We start from the raw sequence: 22792 nt of genomic DNA on the forward strand, positions 1-22792 counted from the left end.
TGTGATTTAGGCAGCAAGTGAGAACTTGCTTTTGTAAATTGCACTGAATAAAACTAGATTACATCGAGTTAAATAATGGGTTTCTATATTTTCTTGCACCCCTGCAAGTTTAAAAAGACGTAAGTAGTGATAATTAGACATTTTTGTATGATACCTACTATCCTCGGCTCAACTTTTTAACGCTCAAAAGTGGAGATGGCTTCAGCAGCAATGGTTAATATCTCCTGTTAGGACTTAAGTCCTGGTTTTGAATACATTTAGGTGCCGATTGAACTACTGATTTTTCTTTTAAGCAAAAGTCTTCAGCTTTGCATTGGTTCCAGATGAAAATGTAGTTAAAGATTAACAAGATGTACATTGATAAAGTCCACGTGATAAAAAAAAAAAATCTATATTGTGTTACTAATAAATCCAATATGTTAATGAGAAATAACGGTAAGAACGCTTTAAGATCTATATTCAAGATCTTTGCTAGATTGGTCACAAAGTCCCTTCATAGTGTGCTGAAATAAAGCTACCAGTTTAGCTTTTTTTTTTTTAAAAGCAATAATTTAAGAAGTTAGTTATATAAGCTCAAGCTGAAACCATAACACGTATACACGTGTCGATCATTTCCCCAAAAAGTCGGGTAAGGGTTTTATTTATAATCAGATTTGACTTCTGCCCGAGAACACGTGACGTCCCCGGAAGACGAGCGAGGAGTCGCTCTCGCGATACTTGAGTGCGGGATTTTGTACATCAAGGGTTGTGGCTGAGAGAGAGGTAAGTGAGCACCTAAACTGATGGCGAAATGTGTGCGAAGATGTGTTAAAAGGCAGCATTTGTAGGACTGAGGTACTCCAGATCCAAGCAATAAATATACCTAGAAATATACGTTCATCCTCATTCCGTTTGCGATGATATTTAGGTCCTAATATGGCGACGGATGTATGTTAACGCAGGGCTCGGGCTATTGCATGGAGGAGACTGGAACAGGTGATGTTGGCGTGTAGAACTGCGGTGGTTTTAATGTCTTTAGTTTTATTCACGCACCAAAAACTGGCAGCGGGAAAAGTCAACAAAAGCCACCTTGTGATGTTTGTTTCAGTGTTTGGATCAAAGATATCTGGACGTTTTCTGTGACGGTAGTAAGGTGTAAACAAGCTGAGCAGCCGCCCCACGTCCACAGGCTTTTGTCCAAATCTGTCACCTCAGGGTTTCACCTTTACTGTGCTCTTCAAAAACCTGCACTTCATTATCAGCTCTAAGCGATTCCGATAATATGTTTGGTTAAAGCTATAAAAGGTTTACATTCAGAGGGACCAGCAGGAAAATTCACAACACACATACGTGTGTGTGTGTGTGTGTGTGTGTGTGTGTGTGTGTGTGTGTGTGTGTGTGTGTGTGTGTGTGTGTGTGTGTGTGTGTGTGTGTGTGTATACAGGACTGTCTCAGAAAATTAGAATATTGTGATACATTTCTTTATTTTCTGTAATGCAAAAACAAAAATGTCATACATTCTGGATTCATTACAAATCAACTGAAATATTGCAAGCCTTTTTTATTTTAATATTGCTGATTATGGCTTACAGTTTAAGATTAAGATTCCCAGAATATTCAAATTTTTTGAGACAGTCCTGTGTATATGTAACAGAGTCAATTTTCCATTTGTGTATATGTATTTATTTTATAGTTTATAATCACCAAAATCTGTTAATTTAGTATACCTGACATGTCAAACCTCCAGAAACATGTGGAACCTTTGTGTTTTAGTTGGTTTTCCCCCCTACGGACATTTATGTGACCCCCCCCACCTGTATAAATGATTTCTCCCGCCTTTACCTCTCCCTTTTGTTACTGATGTCAATGGGAGAGGTGAGTGATGTGAAGTCTAATAGACCACAGTTTGGGTTTCCCTTGTAGCATGTTAATTTTCTTTGTTATTATCTGTGTAGGGGCTCAACTCGATGCATGTTTTGACTGGAGGTTTTGTTGTTTTATTTCCTTGTCAGGAAATAAATGGAGATCGCCTCCAAAAGAGTCCTGCTGGTCTGAGTCCCGTCTGTTATGAAACACAACGCAGACCACTATAGATCCCACCGGTTACATATATACAGGACTGTCTCAGAAAATTAGAATATAGTGATTTTCTGTAATGCAATTACAAAAACAAAAATGTAATACATTCTGGATTCATTACAAATCAACTGAAATATTGCAAGCCTTTTATTATTTTAATATTGCTGATCATGGTTTACAGCTTAAGAAAACTCAAATATCCTATCTAAAAAAAATAGAATATTCTGGGAATATTAATCTTAAACTGTAAGCCATAATCAGCAATATTAGAATAAAAAAGGCTTGCAATATTTCAGTTGATTTGTAATGAATCCAGAATGTATGACATTTTTGTTTTTGTAATTGCATTACAGAAAATCACTATATTCTAATTTTCTGAGACAGTCCTGTATGTATGTGTATGTATATATATATATATATATATATATATATATATATCCACCCACGTTTGTAGTTTATGTATTTATTTGTTTTTTTGTTTTACTTAAGGGCGAAGAAACAGGAATTTCTTAATATGAGTGATGATAAACCTTTCCAATGTACTGCTCCAGGATGTGGACAGGTAAGTTGTCACTGTTTGAAAATGTCATGAGGAGAAACAAAAAATATTTAAACTGCTCATGTAATATTTGTAAGTTCAGCGGTGTTACACATGTTATCATAGATTAGTGTACATCATGTGCTAGACATATTTAGATTTGATATACCGGTATTCATAATACACTCTTTTCAGGTGTTTATTAGTGCTAAACTGTTATTATCAGCCTGAAAGCTAATTTCACATCCAGAACATTATTATTATTATTTTGTATTTTATTTTTAATTCATATCTCCAAACTCTCTCCCAAAACACAGTAGTTTCTTATTGAAATGGAGAGAGTAGGTGTGTGCAGATGTTTTCACTGGTATACTGTTTGTATGCTCACTGGCTAGTAAGGTATTTACTTTGTTGCTGCAATAAAAACAAAAATAGTATTGCTAAAAGTCATAGTCTCACAAAATTATGAATTTAGGTTTATTTGAAATAATGAAAAAAAAAATTCTGATCTGATTCCAACGAAAAATATACCTTCTGATATAGAAGAAATAAGATATACCTCCTGATAACCGAAAGGGATTTGGATATGGGAAGGGGGTTGCTCTTGTTGTTATTTGTTCTATTTTCAGTAAACTGCACAGAGGTCTCTAAATTCTCCTTTTAGCTTGAGGCGGTTTCAAAGTCAAGTTTCCTATCAGACCACAATTACACTCTCAAAGTATATGACCTTCTTTAACAGGAATTGTTTGTTGTCTAGGCTGTCTTAAAAAAAAAAAAAAAAAGAATTGGCCACAATATTAAATACAGCTTAATTTATCCATGTATTTATTTTGGTTTACACTCTTCTGAAAGGTTGAATTAATGCAGCAACAGACAATGTTCCTTAAATTTAAATAATCTGAGGGATTAAAGGGATTTAAAAACAGTTCACCCAGTAATTAAAATACATTTTGTTTTTGGCACCAAGTGGAAATGTTTCGGTGTAAAGTTTTGGCACAGATCATGTCTCATCATCCTTCCTGAATCCTTTTTGATCTTGCATAGAGATTCACAAATGAAGACCACTTGGCCGTCCACAGACACAAACATGAGATGACACTGAAGTTTGGTCCAGCAAGGACTGACAACCTTGTAATTGCAGGTGAGTCTTCTTGTCAAGCTCTTTGAATTTGATCGATGTTTTACACATTAGTCATTTTCCTGAATGCTTTCTCCTGTTGCAGACCAAACTCCTACACCTACTCGCTTTTTGAAAAACTGCGAGGAAGTCGGCCTCTTCAATGAACTTGCGAGTCCTTTTGACCACGACTTCAAAAGAGCAACTGAAGATGACATTAAAAAGGTTGTATAAAGTATACAATAAGGTATTGTCAGATCACTTGACCCGTGTTTATACTTGGTGCTTTGCTCATGCTGTTTTTTCTACTCCATTTTCTAGTTACCCCTGGATTTGTCACCTCTTGCTACGCCTGTCATACGCAACAAAACTGGGGAATCTCCTGCTATAGATGTACATCGGGGCAGCCCTCTGCCTCATCCCGAGTCCACTACAAACGACGATAAGGTAAATGTTTCAAACGAGCTTGGCGTTGTGTTTTTGCTTAACAATGACAAGCTTGTGATGTCAGATGTTTCCTTCTTTGTGTGATTAGTAAATTACATCCAAGGTGCTGGTCTTAATCTTCATGTTTGAAATTTGAGGACATTGGAATATAATTTTTACACTTCTAATACGATACTAATCTGTGATTTCGTTTGGAAACAAAAACAGTAGAAAAATAGTAACAGCACTGCACAAAAGAAGGATTGTAACCCTCATCAGGACAAAGTAAAGTAGCGGCATCATCTGATAGTAATGAAGTGATCTGGTGTTGATGAAACGGTCTTGCAGCTAAGGTCTTGTATGATGTTTTCAGGACTTATCTTTGCAGCCAGCCTCACTGCCAACATCCACTATAGTCCATCCTGCATCCCTCCAAGTTCCCAATGTACTTCTAGCAACCACAGAGGCTAATGTTGTAATACAGCAAGCGCTCCCATCGCCAACATCTAGCTCTGTTATTACCCAGGTCCCATCCACTAATAGGCCTATAGTGTAAGTAACATAATGCGTTTAATTTTTAAGATAAAATCTTAGTTTTAGTGAATCATGGTTTCTTTTTCAAAATCATTTCTGTGCAGTTTTGTCGTGGTGAGTTCATATTTTATGAGGCATGTGCTTGTTTCTTTTTTATTTATTTATTTATTTATTTATTTATGCTGGAGGAAGTTTTCCACGTGCATTTCACCCTTACAAAAATATCAGTGTTGCTCAAGTAAAATGCTCATTTGACATGTATTTGGTGAAGAAACTAAATTGCTCTTTTACGTAATCATCCCTTTCAGTGCTCTAACTTCATTACCTTATTTTGGCCTTTTGGAAAATGAATAATCATTTAACATCAAGCTCCTGCATTTTTCCTGATTCTTCATCAGAGTTGTAAAATTAAATCGTACCGGGAGCTTTAATGGCTAAACACTACATTTATTATTCCACCTGGCTGAACCACAGAGTTGGTCACATATAACTTTCATGCAGACAGCAGTTTAACTTTACAATATGGACAGAAAATTGAACTACTTGAATCAAAGGGACATTTCCAGAGTTAAAACAACCCTAGGTCTATTATAAGGCAGTCAGGAATGTAAGGAATGTTTCATTAGGGACCAAAACAACATGAATTAAGCAGTTTTGAGTTTGAACAGAATGTGTTTCCCGGGAAAAAAGGGAAGTCATGTCTGAGTGGTAGCGTGGATATTGTCCCCACAGACGAACCAAGGTCATTTTTACTGTGACTGTGTATGAATCAGACATCTCCATCTCAGTAACCACCACATTGTCATGGGTTCGTACAATTGTCTTATCAGCGTCAAAAGGAGGAGAGTTCACGGCCTCTGCTTTGATAGAACGGTATTGATACGTACATATTTACCACCCAAAGGCCTGTAATGGAGTCATAAACCATTAACTCTCTTACTTTTGTCTCTATCTACAGTATTTTCTGCGACATTGGTAGTAGTATTGTACGGCCTTTCGATGCACTTTTGTGTGCACATACAAAGTTAGTTATTCCTTCTTATCTCTATTGTTTGTAGGGACTCTATCTACACTATCACTTAAGCAGAGTGACATCTTTGAGTCACGTCAGAGGCTTAAAAAGTATTTTATTTCATAGTAGATCAACTGCCTCCTGTGCTAATATTAAGTATGTTAATTATAACTCAAAACTGCTTAGATTCAAATTTTTTTGGTCCCTAACGAACGTTTAAGCTCCTCCATAAATCAATAGACCCAGGTTTGTTTTATTTTCTGAATGTTTCTTTAAAATTGTGTATTTTTGCGGTATTTTAAACCAGCAAATTGATCAACTTCTTTTATCCTGTTAGTTCAGGGGATTCTGCTTGAAAGAACCGTTGAATTCATTGCAAGAGAACTTTATATTGGTCTAAATATTCAATATTTAATTGAATACTTGAAGAACCTGACATTAATCATGAAGTATATGCCTTCCTTACATTAAAATCACTTCGCTTCAAGAAAAATAAATTTTTATGGGCAATACTGATATCATTTAATAGAAGAATAATAATCTTTAACTGTCTGTTGTAATAAGTGTTTTAATTTATGTTTGTTCTTTTCTTTTTGGTATTTGGGCTTTTGTCTTTGTTAAACTTTTATCTCCAGTAGTTGTTGTTGTTTGAACATGAAATGATGTTAGAATATGTGTGTTCCCAGTGTTTGTAGTATTTATTATAACAGTTTTGTGTGTTAGTCACAAAGTTGCTTGTTGTGATTTCTTTTCTCTCCTCTTTCAGCCCGGTGTCCGGCACCTTCCCCGTGCTCTTACAGCTGCCTAACGGCCAGACCATGCCTGTTGCTATACCTGCGTCTATTACAAGCTCAAGTGTACATATTCCCACTACAATCCCTGTGAGTGCTCTGCCTGACGTGCGTTTCACATGTTTACTCTCTTTTACAACAAGAACATTTTAACCACGATTTTATTGTAAAAGTCAATGTAATGGCTGATATGGTGTTGTTAACCGCCCCCCCCCCCCCAACCATATAGTTTGTCTCGATATTGACTGATGTTTCCAAAGTTATGAATGACATAATCAAAACTTAAAGGAGCTGTATGTAAGAGCAATAATAAAACGAATCATAAAATGACCCCGATTTGTCAACAGACATTTAAAAATCATGTTCATTTCAAATACTTATGTCACTGACAACAGCACTCAAGCCAGGATATTCCAGTTTAAAAAGAGGAGTTGCAGCCCTCAACTGATGTTTATGTTGTCATTTTTTGTTTTGGCCTGAAGCTCCACCCTCCACCTATCTCCCAATCACCAAGTCAGTATTGTTTCTGAAGCTCCACCCTCCACCTATCTCCCAATCACCAAGTCAGTATTGTTTCTGAAGCTCCACCCTCCACCTATCTCCCAATCACCAAGTCAGTATTGTTTCTGAAGCTCCACCCTCCACCTATCTCCCAATCACCAAGTCAGTATTGTTTCTGAAGCTCCACCCTCCACCTATCTCCCAATCACCAAGTCAGTATTGTTTCTGAAGCTCCACCCTCCACCTATCTCCCAATCATGAAGTCAGTATTGTTTCTGAAGCTCCACCCTCCACCTATCTCCCAATCACCAAGTCAGTATTGTTTCTGAAGCTCCACCCTCCACCTATCTCCCAATCACCAAGTCAGTATTGTTTCTGAAGCTCCACCCTCCACCTATCTCCCAATCACCAAGTCAGTATTGTTTCGGCATCTGGGTTGCCAGCTCGGCTCTAATTATGGCAGCCATGGCAGCCTACGTTCCTGCTGCATTCTGCAGCATACCTGGCAACCTCTGGTCGGGGGAGGAGGGGGAGGGTACACGCCGCTCAACAATATTTTGAAAGTGACTGCAGTACCAGTTTTGGCCATTTCTTACAGACGGCTCCTTTAATCTGATGTTTGGTTCTGCAGCTGAGTAAAACTGAAATTCTGTGATAGTTGTTTCCCACTAAAACTCTCAGGAAACATCAGCAAGGAAACATCAGCGTCACACTTTGCTTTAGTTGGACAGACACGCCGTCTAACTTTGGCCGTCACCTCGAAACGGAGGAGAGGTTTATTGAAATAATGGACTTGCAAGTACATCTTTGTGTCACTGAGCCAAAGATGCAGGGATTGGCTGCGGGACAGCAGGCTCCAAGCCAAAATGCTCTACAGCTATTTGTTGTGGTACAATTAAAAATTGAGGCTCTTTGGCAGAGTTGTTGGTTGATACTACTCGCCTGTCTGGCACGCTGCGAAGCCCATGACGGGTTCTCATGAAAGAAATGTAATTTTTAAATGAAGGTACGGCTGATATTTGCTGGACTCCCCCAGGTAGAAGCTTGTCTGATTGTTCACTACGTGGAACGGTGAGCAGCAGATGATCATCTCCTGATGGCAGCACAGCAGGGAAAACCCTCCATCCTCCAAGTCCGCGAGGACAGGGAAGGCCGCTGACAAGGAGAGGAGAGCAGAAGTAGATGGAGAGCACGAGCCACCAGTGGGCCTCCTTTCACTCGATCATTTCCTCCCCCCCTCTCCTCTCTAACCACCCCCCCTCCTCCTGCATCTCATGTCAGCAGCTTTGAGAAGAGGCCCAAGCCTGGCCTTCTGACTCATGTCTCTCCATCCTCTCCTCAGCTTCCCTATCCATATGCTCTCACTCAGGCGGGCAGAGGTTCATTAGTGTGCACACTGCATCTCCATGTGGCGCTGCCTCCACAAAATAACAGGCCATCCAACCTAATGAGGCTGAGATATGGGGAGAGTCGAGGAGCCTGCCATGACTGTGTGTGTGTTTGCAGGGTTGGGCGGGCGGAGGGGGGCGCGAGGGGGGCGATGTCTTGCCTTTTTACTGCCAAAGACTAATTTTCTCCGTGCTGATCTGCGTCTGTATCTCTGCTGTCAGCTTGTCAGACCTGTCACCGTAGTGCCTAGCGTCCCTGGAATCCCCGGACCTCCCTCGCCACAGCCGCCGCCCGCCCAGACAGAAGCAACACTGGTATTTATGATCTTTTTGTGGATTATCATCAAATGTAATTTACATGTTACATGCTGCTTCCCTCCCGAGAAAAGTGATAACGGCCAAAGTGATGAGAGGACCCAACAATAAGGGAATAATTACAGGATGCCTTTTTACCCGTTAAGATTTTAATCATGGTTTTCATTAATCAAGTTTTCATCTGGATCTTGAGTTAATTTGTTCGGTTAATGAAAAAAGATCTCTTAAAAGGCAACACCGGGCTTATGTAAATGTGACTTCAAAATGAAAATACCAATAAAAACAGTTGTTTGCTGTCGATAACGCTTTAAAATTAAATACTAATAAACCTGGTTTTTGATCAGGTGTTTTTCTTAGATACACTAGGGCGTTATTCAATATTTTTGACACTTAATGGAAACACGATGGGTCAATCAATTGAGGAAAATGGTCAACGACTACCAGGAGTGCAGATTTAACAAAATCAGATGATTTTCATCTTGATTAGGAATCAGACTTAGAAATAAAAGTAACTTGTTATAATCAATGAATTGTAAAGGAGAAAAAAAAATACATTTTAATATGAAAGTGGATGAGAGCAATCAAGCAGCGTTCGCCATGGTAACGATAAACCTTCTCAGAGCTCTCTCCATCACTGCTCCGCCACAAACACCTTGCACGGCCATTTTTCGTTAAATTACCGGAGGTGTGAAATGTCGCGAGGAAATCGGTGGCGCCGTGATGAAGCGTTGGATCACAGGAACCGTAGGAACAGCTAAACCGCAGAGAAGGAGGCGTGTGAGTTGAGGAGTTGGGGGATCAATCGTGACCGGTGAGGATTGGGGGGGGGCAGGAGGGAGGGAGGAAGGGGAATTGTTGAAGATCACGAGATACGGAGATGACAAACACCGAGACGGCGTCGCGCTCAGCACGCCGTCACCAGGGCCGACCCGAGGGGAGGGAGGGGGGCCCGACCAGCGAAAGCCAGCTGGGGGGGGGGGGGGGGCATCCTGGCACATGCTCAGCGACGCACATTAAGTCAGCCTCACCCTGCATGGAACCTTTTGTTCAGCACAATCCCGCCTGACCTGCACCCCCACCCCCCCCCACTCACTCTCGGCGCCTCCCACCGCACTCGGCTCATCAGCAAACACCTAATGAGCCCCGCATCAAGAAAACACACCCCCAGCTCAGCCTGCCCCCAACACAGCTCTCGCGCAGGGAGGTGTGTGTCGACGGCACTTTACAAGGACTGATGATGCTGCAAAGACCACAATAATGATAATTAACTTGCTGAATTTAGAAGATTATGCTGTTAATTAGTTGCAAAATAAAGATAAGTAATATAGTAGCAGATGGCTGAATAACACCCATGAGATGGAGGGTTATTACACTGATGAGGTTTCCATGGCAGAGATGAAATATGAATCTAACTCGCTGTTCCCTCTTTCTATGGGCCATTCCAAGAGAATAATATCTTGTTTCTGCCAGAGAGCTTCTGGAAGGGTATTACACGATAAACTAATTTGGTAGATAGATTGGTCTGGCAAAGGTAGCGGTTAGAATAATGTGATCCTCTGTTCTCTCATGTAAATGTATTCCCTCTCACTTTGTTATTGCCTGGAAAGGCTCATTCACTTTCACCTTGTTTGCTCTGTGTTTGATGCGAGAGGAATTGACCTATGAATCGCGTGCACCAGTCAGCAGAGGAGTAGTTCACGTGAATGGGATGTGTTTGTGTGTTGCACTATTAGAGGGTTATTCAGAACTCTACAATGTCCCATCGGTTTCTACCTTAAAGTTTCCTCAGCCTCTACAAGCCATTCTTTTGATTGCCTGCTGTTTCAGTATCACATTTTATTGCCTTAATTTTGGCTGAAAAAGGGAGTAGAAAGAGGATTTCATGATTTCGAGTAAATGTCCTTGATAATATTGTCAGCAGTGCCGCCGCTCCTCCTCTGCAGATGGACCTAAACTCAGATTCCACATTGTCTGTTCACAGAGTTATGAGTTTGTCTGCTGTTGTCAGTCATCTTTAGAGATGGCTTTCCTTAACTTTTGAAAACACATTTCCTTCGTTTTTTTCCCCACATTTCTAGACAGAAAACACATTTTAGAGTCGGAAATTGCTCTGATATGATACTTGCTTATTTGCATTTTAGGTATCAGTGCATCTTGAATGGGCCTGTGATGTAACCTTGTGTGATTTTCTTTCTAAAATGCGCAAGTGTTCACAGTAGATTCAAACGGCATTCATCCCATAACCAAAAAAAACAAGTTTCATTTTAAAGGTCCAGTCTTTTGGAAGCGGGGAAATCTAGCAGTACAAATAACCCAATACGCTTCACTTACCCACCCAAAAAAATGGTGAACATGAATAAATGAACTCTAGAACCAGTGTTTGACTTGATCTTCCTGAACTATCGTAGTAATATTTGGTGGGACGGTGCCATGCTGACTGTTTAGATATAAACAGGGTTTTTGCAAATGTATTATTTATATATTTTGCAAAATAAGGCCTTTACATGTCTTTATTCTTCTTAAATCTCAATCCAAAAATCTTTTTTTTTATCTTAATTTTAGAGGGAATGTATCCAGTCATCATTGAAAAGTTTATGTCATCGTTTTGAGGAGAATCTCCTGCGGAGGTTCTAAATCTGTGTTGCAGGGTTGAGCGGGTTTCCGCCTGATTGGGCTGAAAAATATAGGACTGGGTGGGTTGATCAAATTTGGGCTGCTTTTCCTGGTTTTTACTAATATTTAAGATAAATTATTAACAAAAAAGTTGCCATTATGGCAGAGAGGAGTCGTACACAATAAACATTTTGTTCTACTGAATTTAATTGTAGTCTTTGTTTGGAGCCTGAACCTTTTTTGACTATTTAGTGGTGGTGTGAAACTTGAAATTTATTACGCTTTTAATCATTTACAGTTTTAACATAGATAATGTATGATTTAGGCTGGTTATTCATTATTTCAGCGGATTTTACATCGCATTTGGGCTGGAACCGGTCAGCCAGATCAGCGATGGTATTCTCAGTGAGTGTCTTTTTGGTCTTAAATTTAGTTTGAAAATGGTATTAAAAAGTCTTAAATTTACCTTGGTCAAACCTGTAGACACCCTGATCAATGGCTCATTCCTAATCATTCTAAACTAATTATTTGTCGCTGCAGGTGTTAAAACATATGCTCCCGAGCATAAGGGTTTTTGTTTTTCCCACATATCCCCTTAAAAGTCTTTCAGCAGAACTTAAAAGTAGAGATTGCATGTAATTGTTCCGTTCACCAGTTATAATATCGTCCCAGGACTAAATAATACTATGGGGGGCTTCTCAATGGCAGGAGCAGGGTAGATGGTCAGAGCGTAAAGATAGAAAAATGCATACTCTCAAGAAAGGAGTTTTTAAGGGAAACGTGTCGTATTGAATATGACAGACCTGCTGTCTGGCTTGCATACACAAAGATTGGACTCGAAAAACACTGACTGCATCAGTGCCCAAGGGCAAATATGGAGTACAGTCCCATATGTCATCGTTTTAACAGCTTCCAGATGACAGTTTGGATGTTTCTATTCAGTTTGATGTAGCGTGAGAAGATCCACCAGGATGAATGGGATGAACTGCCCAAAGTGCGGTGTGCAGAGATTCAGAGACCTGCCTAAAAAGTGCTGCTTTTGAGTTTTTAACTTTGACTAATACGTTCATATTCATTTTCAGTTTAAAATCTTCTTCCAAATTTTCGTTTGCCAGAAACTGAAAGCCACGTTAAGCCAGCAGCTTCCTCAGGTAACCAACGGAGACGGTGACGAGATCCAGAGCAGTGCCATAACTCACACGGCTGCTCCTGCTTCTCCGGCTCCGACGACGGCCCCGCCGACTCCGAGCCCGGCCGCAGTGCTGACTCCGGCTCCTCACCTACCCACAACCGAGGAACCATCCACACATTCCCTTCAGCAGCCAGCCACCTCCACCACGGAGACACCTGTAAGTTCTGGTGTCCACAGTTTCATCGTTCAGCACGAAGGGCCTTTGCAACAGGTTTATTCTTCTGTATTCTTCTGTTTTTTGTTCCACCGAACAGGCTTCTCCGGCGCCCCCTGCTCCAAACCCTCCAAGCACAGGCGGCCGGCGGCGCAGATCCACAAACGAAGACCCCGACGAGAAGCGTCGCAAGTTCCTGGAGCGCAACAGGGCTGCCGCTTCCCGCTGCAGGCAGAAGAGGAAGGTTTGGGTCCAGTCTCTGGAGAAGAAGGCCGAGGACCTGAACTCCATGAACGGATCACTACAGGTGATCTCTCCGGCTTTTCCTCTGAACGTCTGCATGCAACCACCTGCTTCTTTTTCCTGGTTTTGCATGTATTCTCTGATGGATCGTTGTCAGTTCTTGTGCTGATGTGATGTTAGTGCGAGTGTGTGTTTGTGTGTTTGTGTGTATGAGCACAGGCTTTTCTCCTCCGTAGTGATGAAGTCATTAAAAGCGATTAAGAAGAGCCACCATCTGACAGCAGCAGTGTGTGAGCCCTTTACATCGATACGTCCCTGTCAATAAAGATGTATCCTCCAGATGTCAGCCGCACACAAGCGTGTCGCCGCTTCTGTCTCAGCAGTTTACCGAATGGCCTCAAAAATCTCTTAGGGAAAGGTGTCTTTTCTTTTTTCTTTTTTTTTTTTTTTAACCTTCATTTTCACTGGAAGCAATTAGGATCTGATGCTGACAAGTTCGAAACAGTTCATGTGTCTGCTGTCTCTGTTGATAAGTGTGAGCCGGGAGTGCGGCTCATCGCCGTTCCACACAATTAAATGAGATGTGGTGTTTACTTGCTTACCGTCTTATTTTTCAATGAAAGCAGGGTAAGATGCGGATGGTGGAGGGGAGAGAGGGGGGACACAGCAGCGCCAAATAAATTGGCTCATGTTAATATATGGTTCAAAATGAAGTTATCACCGCTTGTCATTGGCGTGCAGGCTCTGAGATTTATTTAAATACATGTAGATGAAAAGGAAAGGATAGGTGAGCGCGTAATGTCATAAACTGAACGAGGATCACTGTTAACTGTAAAGAAGGAACAACATGTGGTGGGGAATAAAAGGCGGTTTTATACGAAGGCATTAATCAGCGGTGCAGTTTTTTGTTAAAACCCCCATGCTGACATGGCCCAGCTGATCAGTGAAACTGCCTCTAATGATGCACAATTATTTTAACATCATCCTTAACTGGCTTTTTAATGAGGTGTCAGACCAGGCAGCTCGCAGGGTTTCCAGCCTCACCCAAGGCCCATTTGCTCAATTACGATTAAGTTAGAAACAAGTTTTAACTCTCAATGGTTCACTTAGGTTTCGCTTGAAATGGGACACAGGATGCGCTTTTTTGATGTGACTTTAGCTTGAATGCGAGGGGGCGGAGCCAGCGTCGTCCAACTGACGTCACCCCCTTTCGGACAAATGTTCGATATGTCGGTAATAAATTACAGAAGAAGGCCCGTGTTTATATTGGCTGTTAAATGGCAGCAGTCATGGAGGAAGCACAGTGAATACTGTGTTGGCTGCGTGTAATACATATGCTCCTTCCAGCTGTGTTTAAATCTGTCTTACAATAGCTCAGCCGTGCCAGCACCAGCAAAACTAAACAGATGGAATCAAATAAATTGGCTGCTTTTAGACTAATAGATTAAGCCACCCGTAGTCCTTTAAAGGAGAGGAGAAGGAGCTTAAATCTGCCATTGGGTGTTGTGCGGGGCCCCTGGCCGCTCTAAATCCAGTTAAAGTCACCTTCAGCGTAATGTGGCTCTCTTTTTACGACATGCAGAAATCCCCGGCTCTCCTGGGAGCCGTAACGACGCGGGAGTGTAAATCTCGGGCAGCATCTACGAAGTTGTACTGACAATCCAAACAGCTCACCTCTGACAAATGTGCCGGTCGGTGCCCGGTGAAGGCCCATAATTATTGTGCAGGAAACTCTACAAATGAATAAATGCTTTATAGTTTATCTTTGATTAATTTACGATATTGTTTCCCTCATGTTTACAGTCTCTCATGGGAGGAAATGGGAGCTTGTCGGCAGTAATGTACTTCACTATTATGCAAAAGGGTCTTGTGAGTTTAATCTTGTGATCCCATTAATTATTGGCTTTAGAGTGTAAATCGAGTAATTCATGTAAAGAGGCCACAACGTCACATACCGGCTGCAGGTTTTGAGTTATATGCATTTACTGTATGCATTTTACTTCGTTAACATGGACCCAAAGGTGTGGAAGGGGGGGTGTAGTGACACCTAGTGACATAAATTGCAAATTGCAGCCAACTAAACAGCCTACAACTCTGAGTGATGCTGAGCTGATAAGGGCAGAGGAATGGATATTGTTATGGATATTATATTCTTCCAATATGTCACACAAATACAGTAGAAGTTTCCCCTCTGGATGTGTTAACAGAACTATCTAACAGAATCCATCAAAAATATTTCATATTCATTCTTTAATCTAAGTATGTTTTAGAAATGAACACAGTATCTGAGCATGGATTTGTAAAAATGACAAAATTGACTCTCTGCATAGTGTGGGAAAGTCATTTCTTGAAAAGCGATGTGCACCTGCCGACTGTCTCAATATTTCCCAACTGACGCAGCGTCTGCCCCAGAGTGACCATTTCACTGAGCGTGTCGTGTGTCTCTTCTTCCCCTCAAGAGTGAAGTCACCCTGCTGCGAAACGAAGTGGCTCAGCTGAAGCAGCTTCTCCTGGCTCATAAAGATTGCCCTGTAACCGCCATGCAGAAGAAATCTGGCTATCACAGTGAGTAATGCTCCATTATTCTCAGCCTGAGGCTGTTAGTGGAAACCCGTCTGAAACCAGCGAGCAGAAAGAGTTATTTACATGATAGGTTTGTTTTTTTTTCCCCCCTTATTTATTTTTTATGAAAAACTTCAGAAGAACTTCAGATGAGGCGTTTGAGACATAGCGTCAGTTTTGTTCCTGCCATTTAAAGTGACCACAGGTGTTTTCTCCTCATCTGACACCAACACGAACATTTGTTTGATGAAGTTAAATGTCTGCTCTCTTTCGTCAAGGAAGATGTTCACAAACCGGATTTTAGTGTTATGGGCTGGGTTTTCGAAGCACGATCCTTCTTTTTGTCACAGCGAAACGTGGTGATTGAAATTAATTTCAATCTTAAGCTTGCGATAATCATCTTCATGAAATGTTGAAGATTCTGCCATTTGCAGGCTCTTTTATTTAAATTTTCCTGTTGTCAGCCTGCTGTTCACAGTGTTATCACATGGTCTCGTTGAGAAGCATATCAACTATTCCTCTTCATTTTCCTCAGACCGGGACTCTGTCATTCCGATTTTGTGCTCATAACTCACCGCCCCTCACAGATGAGCCACTGTGCAACCAGAAAAGGCACGGCGCCATCCCCGTACTGTACTCCGAACGCCTTAGCCGGGCTGCATTGACGATGATCGCCGCTGAAATGAATCTATTAAAGCAGCGAGCCTGAGAAGACTGCAGAACATTCTCACTGCAGGTCGTCCACCGAGCCCCGCTCTCCATTATGCTCCTCTTATTGCCTGTTCCCGCTGACGCACACCTCCCGAGCGTTATCCAGAGAGCCGTTCGAGCCAGCTCTCATTTGGTTTGAGGCAGATGGGTTTTGTTTTTTTTTTTGTTTGTTTGTTTGCTTGCTTGTTTTTTTTTAAGTTGGATCCACAGATGAATATAGTCATCACACCTTGTGTTTGCTCAGATTCTCTGTCTTTTTCTTTTTTTCAAAGGTAATTTGGAGCTAATGTAAGCACTTTAAATGACAAAATTATCATCAATCAAACTGTGTAAAGGATGATACTGTAACCTGTTTCCTGAAAGTGATAGTTTTATTGTTGCCACTTTTCATATTTGAGCCATTAACCCTCTAATGTTTGGCTTTTTACACTTTTTTTTGCAGTAGTTCCACATCAAAAAGTCCAGGGTTCAACCGATTTCACACTAAATTTACTCCTGCTGTTAGTTGTAGCTGCTGGTTCTTGCAGCCTTTTTTTAAGGAACTCTTAAAGTATTGTTTGGATGTATTTCAACTACTTATTCATGACTAATTACTAACCTCTCCCCTTGTTTGGTTTCAAATTTTAATTACTCTGCAGTCTTTCCATTTACCTCCAGCAACAGCAGAGCTACACCCCCCCCCCACGGACACCACCCACTGAAATAATCTATTTTGTTAATTAGTGGAGCACTTTATTTAACTCGGACCAATCCACTGGCGTACGGACCTCATGACGCTCTGCTTTTCTCACTTACATATCCCGTAAGGCTGCACTGGCCTCCAGACCCCGTAATACCCTTCATCGTCCTGCCCAGGCGTCGGCGCGGCAGGTGGAAAGAAATTACCCAGACTGCCCCGCAAACAAGCCAGGACATGGTTTCGCTTGGCACGCCAAGCTGTCCATCTGTTTCGAGCGAAGCCCACTTCAGAAAGCGAGAGAGCGGAAAGAAGCGCTGCCTTTTGGGGAACCGGGATTTTCGAGCATTATGATAAATCAGCTCGCCGCCACTTAGTGTTGTTAGGAGTAATGATGCTCACTTGAACATGAAACAAAACCACCAAACCGATTCATGCCGAGGTCGAGCTCCTCACTTTCAGACATCCAGCTGGGGAAAGAAAAACACAACCTGATCTTAAAACGTGATGGCGTTTCTATCGAGATTCAAACATCGCACCCTCTTGTTATGGAATCTTTATCCTACGTCGTCCAAGACGCCGTCATTAATTACAGAGTGCCTTAACAAGTGACTTCATATCATTAGCAATATTAATCATCATTGTGCTCCTTATTCCTGCATGAAGCAGAGCATGAGAGTGGAGGCTTTTCCTTTTTTTTTTTTTTCCATCAGGATCCAATTAATTCAATGCAACTGCCTAACAGCTGGTGGCATTTCGACTCCAAGTCTTCCTTACTCTCCAGTGTGAGCATCATTAAAATCAGGTGCTGTAATCATCTGTCGCTGCAGTAGTTGGCAAGGTAACAAAAAACAAATGAGAATGCAGTTAAGAGATGGGAAACCCTGCCACATGCCCCAGAATGTAATACACCCTTATGATGTAGGTTTAAATTGACATTGGAGCGTTAATTAAAGAAAGGGGTGCAGAATTAGCATTATGGGGATTAATGAAATGATTTGCATGCACTAAAACTCCCGTCCGCAGATAGGAGTTTTGCATCTGATCAGGCCTGTGTCAAGCCCTCTGGATTGTGTCTACCCAATCAAATCAAATCAAACTTTATTTATAGAGCATGTTTTATACAGTTGTAATGCAAAGTGCTTTACATAATAAAATCAACATTTAACATAGATAAACTCATGGTTAAAAGCACACATCTGGTCATTTTCACACACATCCTCACTTTAATACCCACACAGCACACGTATACACCCCCCACATAGATATTAAAACATAATCACGAACATCATAAAAATAAAACATCCTATATAAATAAATACCTGGCTTGACGCTGAGGTGACGAACGATATCTTGGGGATCCATCCAGACCAGGAGCCCCCCCACCAAAGACCAATGAGACTCCCCAGTGACCCTGAACAGGTCGATCCCCACGGCAACGACCCCACGGGCTGAGTAGTTATAGTCCCCGGTGTGGAAGATCCCCAGGAGGAAAAAGCACTGGAGTTAACATATTAAACAGTAAAAACCACGTTGAAATAAACCTAAGAACAAAAAAAAGAAAATAGCGGGAAAAGGGAACGTGGGGAAATCCTCGACCTTAAAGGGGACCTATTATGGCATGTAATATCTATTTTAAACAGGCCTTGAATGTCTTAAAAACAAGCTTTTGATTGTTTTTTTCTAAATAAATTAGAAATTCAGCCTCTGAGGAATGTCTTTATCTTCCCAGTCTCTAACCTCATTATCTATGCGGGATTCTGAGTGGGCGGGGAGGCTATAATAATGAGGCACTGTGCTGATTGGCTGCCTGAATGACGTGTAGCAGGGAAGAGCACAAAGCATCGCTCTGGGCAGAAAAGCAGCCGACTGCGTACACTATTAAACCGTGTCCTAACTGCATGCGAGTGAGCGTCAGCGACAAAATCAATTCCATTGCTTTATTTTCTATTGGACTGTCCTAACTGGCTGCAGCGACGCAGCGCGCCGTTTTGAGCTGAACATTTGTCGGACGCCCTGTTTATATTTTCTTCCTGTCGCTCGCGTTGAAAGCCGGTTGAAAGCACTGTAGGAAACGGTCATGGATGAGGAATGGCTGATCCAGTTAGTTGAAATGAGAAGTTATCTCTATGATTCCTCCTCATTTCATTACAAAAACCTCAATAAAGTGGCAGCTGCTGGAGGGAGATGGACAGAGAGCGTCTGATGTCACGCAGTGCAACGCGATAGTCAGACGCTGGCATGCAGTTAGGACATGGAGTTTAGTTGTGGGTGTGGTTTGCATTTTGGTTACATAACGAAAATGCGCAGAATCTGAACGGCTTGTAGAAGCCACATGACACTGGATGGCTCATCCGGGCGGCTGTACAGACACTGCAGAATTTGGTTGCTTTCCTCCTTCTCTGAGTAGGCTGAGGGGAAACCACTTTATATACGTTAAAGCAAGAGAAAACGTGTTTTTCATAATAGGTCCCCTTTTAAAAGTGACTATTTTTCTGGTATCTTTACAGTCTCTGACAAAGAGGAGAGCTGCGAGGAGATGTCGGTCCCCAGCAGCCCCCAGAACGAGGCCATCCAGCACAGCTCCGTCAGCACCTCCAACGGGGTCAGCTCCTCTTCCACGACTCCGGCCGTCTCCACCCCGTCCAGCGCCGCCTCCGCCTCCGCCGCGGCCGCGTTAACTCAGAGCACAGAGGAGAGCCAGGCACACAGCGGCGGCGCCGCCCAGTCCCAGCCGTCAGGGAGCTGATCGTCCCAACCTGTGCCCGAGCATCCGTGCCGGAGCACCGCCGCCTCTCCATCATCTCTGAAAGAACAGAGGAAAGGGATTCTCTTGAAGCTCCAGTTCAGACTGTACAGCTTTTAATTTATTCTCGACTGCGTTCTTTTGTGTTTGTCGTCCTTTTTCGTTCTTCATAGGCAACGCTTTGAAAAGATGCAACGTTTTCTCTGAAATCGGTGAAAACAAAAGAACAGGCACTTTAGGTGTAGGACGTAGAAGATTAAGATGTGGTTCTTAACTGTTTTTGTATTTGTGTGACTTTATTTATTGACATTATTTGTATATTTTTATTTGAAAGCAGTCAGCTGAAGCGGTCGATCATTGAATTGTTGGAAACTTTACCAAAGTGTGTTGTGGCTCATTCGAAGTCCAGTTTCTCTCTTTGGGTTTCATGACTTTCTTTCTTTAAAGCACTATCTTTTGAATGAAGTTCCTGAAGGACAAGACACTTTGATTTGTAATTTGCTTTCGTTCCATTTTGCACATATTTGAGGGACGACGGGTTTAGTTTTTACGAGTCCATCAAACACCGGCAGCTTTTTACGAGTATGTTCGGAGACTGTCACGTGACGCCACAGCTTTTCTGCTGTAGTGGCGTCGCACACTCTGAATGTCTGAGCTCACCTCCGCATGTAACCCTGGTCTGACGGAGGTGAGCCGCCTGGATACGCGTGTTATTTCGTTTACATTCCATCCGTAGTCTGATTGTTCCTGAAGCAGTGATTGTAGGGTTGCAGTACCTTTTTTCTTTTTTTTGTTTCCCATCTCAGTGACGTTGGCTTCATTCAGTGCCATTAATGTTTTTTGTACAAACAGATTTCTGTACATTTTTAAAGCGGATTAGCTTGAGTTAATTGCTGTTCTCTCAGATTTAAAGGGCCTCATGAACATAAACTGCTCCTCGCTTCGTCTACCATCTTTGCTTTATAGGTGACTCTTTATGGCTTCAGCGTCCAACGCCGAACATTTAAGGACATTAGGCTGTTTTCATTAGTGCAATTCTAAACATCATTTTTAGAAGACATTTGTAAATTGCATCAATGATACATCGTACGTGATCCTTCTTGATATTATGTATTTTGTTTTTTTTGTAGGATTGTCTGGATTCAGTAGGTGAGCCCTGTTTTGATCACATTGACTCTGTTAGCAGTTAAAAACAGTCTCTTCCTGACTCCGTAGGTCGTCATGTACCATGAAAAACGTTCGGATGTGAACTGGCATCACATCTTGTACATTAGAGGGACACTACTACCACAGCTCCTTTGAGAAATGTGAATTTTCATCACTGAAATATTTGTAAGAAACAAACCATATCCTTGAAGTCAGTTTGCCTTTTCTTCTTAGTCTGTACTGGCTTACTACTGTGTAGTTTTACAAAACGGCTAACGCATTGTTTTCTTAAGATAAAATGTGATTTTTAAAGTTTTGCTGTTATGTGCTATCTGCATGAGATAACAGTTCTCTGCGAGAATTTGATTGTTTATTTAATAATGTCTCAACTAAGGAAAATAAAATGAAGCAAGTTGTTATGACTTGAGTTGTGAAAGCTTTGGTGATTTGTTTTACCCTGGCTCAACCGCTGAAAATGGGGTGTGATACTGTGTTGAAAGTGTACTTGTGACGTGAAAGTTGTGTATAAAATTTGAATTAAGTTGTTGTAATAAACCTTTTAATAACTCTTTAAAGTCCATATTCGCTTCCGTTTAATTCACCACCCATGATTTTATCTCATGATGGAAATGAAGCCAACAAAATGCAAATATGCACAAACAGTCTTTATATAATTTGATGACGAAAGCAGACAGTTGTTGAATCCACCAAGCAGCAAGCTGGGAACCTGAGAGCATCCAGTGTGGGAATGTTGTTGTGTAGACTGCCACCTTGTGGAAGATTGAAGGATATTTCTGTGCAGATGTGAGACTATTATAGGGTATTACCATGTACAGGACGGTCTCAGAAAATTAGAATATTGTGATAAAGTTCTTTATTTTCTGTAATGCAATTTAAAAAAAAACAAAAATATCATGCATTCTGGATTCATTACAAATCAACTGAAATATTGCAAGCGTTTTATTATGCTGATTATGGTTTACAGTTTAAGATTAAGATTCACAGAATGTTCTAATTTTTTGAGATAGGATATTGGAGTTTTCTTAAACTGTAAGCCATGATCAGCAATATTAAAATAATAAAAGGCTTGCAATATTTCCGTTGATTTGTAATGAATCCAGAATGTATGACATTTTTGTTTTTGTAATTGCATTACAGAAAATCAAAATATTCTAATTTTCTGAGACAGTCCTGTATACTGTGCTTCGCTTATTGCATTACTTTCCCCATCACTGACTTTGCTTTAAAGAGAGCACTGTTTGTATTCTTTGTTTTGTCCTTCAGCTGTGTCACGGTTCCTAACGTAGAAGTTACCTGATACTGAAAGTCTGTTTCTGTGAAAATATTAGACAACATCATTCACAAACTGCAGTCCGTGCCTTTGGCAAAACATGTTTAAAAGACTTTAAAATAAATCACTTAAAGGCTTTAATTGTAAATAGGAAAAAAGATTCAAATACAAAGATGCTGAAAAATTATTTTCTGCTAAATATATTTTCAATGTAATCTCAGCAACACACTAAATGCAGGGGCATCTTTATCATCCCCTGATATATATTTATGCAGCTTGATAGTTTGGTGGCCTCCTTTGTTGTATTCATTTTAAAGTACGTCAAATTTTGCATCGTCTGCTGCAAGAAGCAAGAGAAGAATATCTGGATGGTGCTTTTAAAACTGGTACGTTTTTCATTCAGCATTAACAGCACCTTCATTGACCTGCATGACATGAGCATTAATCCACCTCCACACCGTCATGGGTACCACTGGTGGAAAACTACATGGTCCCTTTCCTGTACAGTAGGATGCACTATCCATGACTTACATTTTTTTTTAAGTTTTTAAAGTTCTGTCAAATCTAAAGATGGCAAAAAACCGAAAGAAAGCAGCAGCATTTGAAGACTGTCTTTAAATATGATCGATATATGAGAAATTACAATTTGTCTGTTGTCAGTAGAGTTTTAACTTGTATTTATGTAACTGGTTTTCTGAAGAATGTCTAAAGCCCAGCGATCACCACTTCAGAGTCTGGTCTATTATCGTGTATTTTTAAATGTGTCGACTAGAAGGCC

General features: G+C 41.1%; 1 protein-coding gene across 3 annotated transcripts; it reads left to right on the plus strand.

Annotated features, from left to right (window-relative positions):
- The first annotated feature begins 67 nt into the window (after positions 1-67).
- Positions 68-21273, plus strand: atf2 (activating transcription factor 2). Of its 3 annotated transcripts, none has more exons than XM_061723491.1 (12): positions 68-975; positions 2548-2620; positions 3641-3737; positions 3820-3938; positions 4035-4160; positions 4513-4691; positions 6452-6566; positions 8588-8680; positions 12409-12642; positions 12740-12946; positions 15342-15447; positions 19342-21273. In XM_061723491.1, exons 1-12 carry the CDS (start codon positions 926-928, stop codon positions 19578-19580), a joined length of 1638 nt encoding a protein of 545 aa, XP_061579475.1. In that variant the 5' UTR covers positions 68-925; the 3' UTR covers positions 19581-21273. The 3 variants fall into 3 exon arrangements, with proteins under 3 accessions (XP_061579475.1, XP_061579476.1, XP_061579477.1); XM_061723492.1 differs by having other exon boundaries at positions 68-762; XM_061723493.1 differs by lacking the exon at positions 8588-8680.
- Positions 21274-22792: the final 1519 nt, after the last annotated feature.

This window comes from Cololabis saira, chromosome 6 (assembly GCF_033807715.1).
Source record: "Cololabis saira isolate AMF1-May2022 chromosome 6, fColSai1.1, whole genome shotgun sequence".
Classification (NCBI taxonomy): Eukaryota; Metazoa; Chordata; class Actinopteri; order Beloniformes; family Belonidae; genus Cololabis; species Cololabis saira.

What these genes read in the sequence shown, in the direction of transcription:
- atf2 (XM_061723491.1), top strand. Translation starts at nt 926, where the DNA reads ATGTATGTTAACGCAGGGCTCGGGCTATTGCATGGAGGAGACTGGAAC. An exon ending in CTGCTCCAGGATGTGGACAG is followed by an intron (nt 2,621 to 3,640) that starts GTAAGTTGTCAC and finishes GATCTTGCATAG; the next exon opens with AGATTCACAAATGAAGACCA. An exon ending in CCATGAACGGATCACTACAG is followed by an intron (nt 12,947 to 15,341) that starts GTGATCTCTCCG and finishes CTTCCCCTCAAG; the next exon opens with AGTGAAGTCACCCTGCTGCG.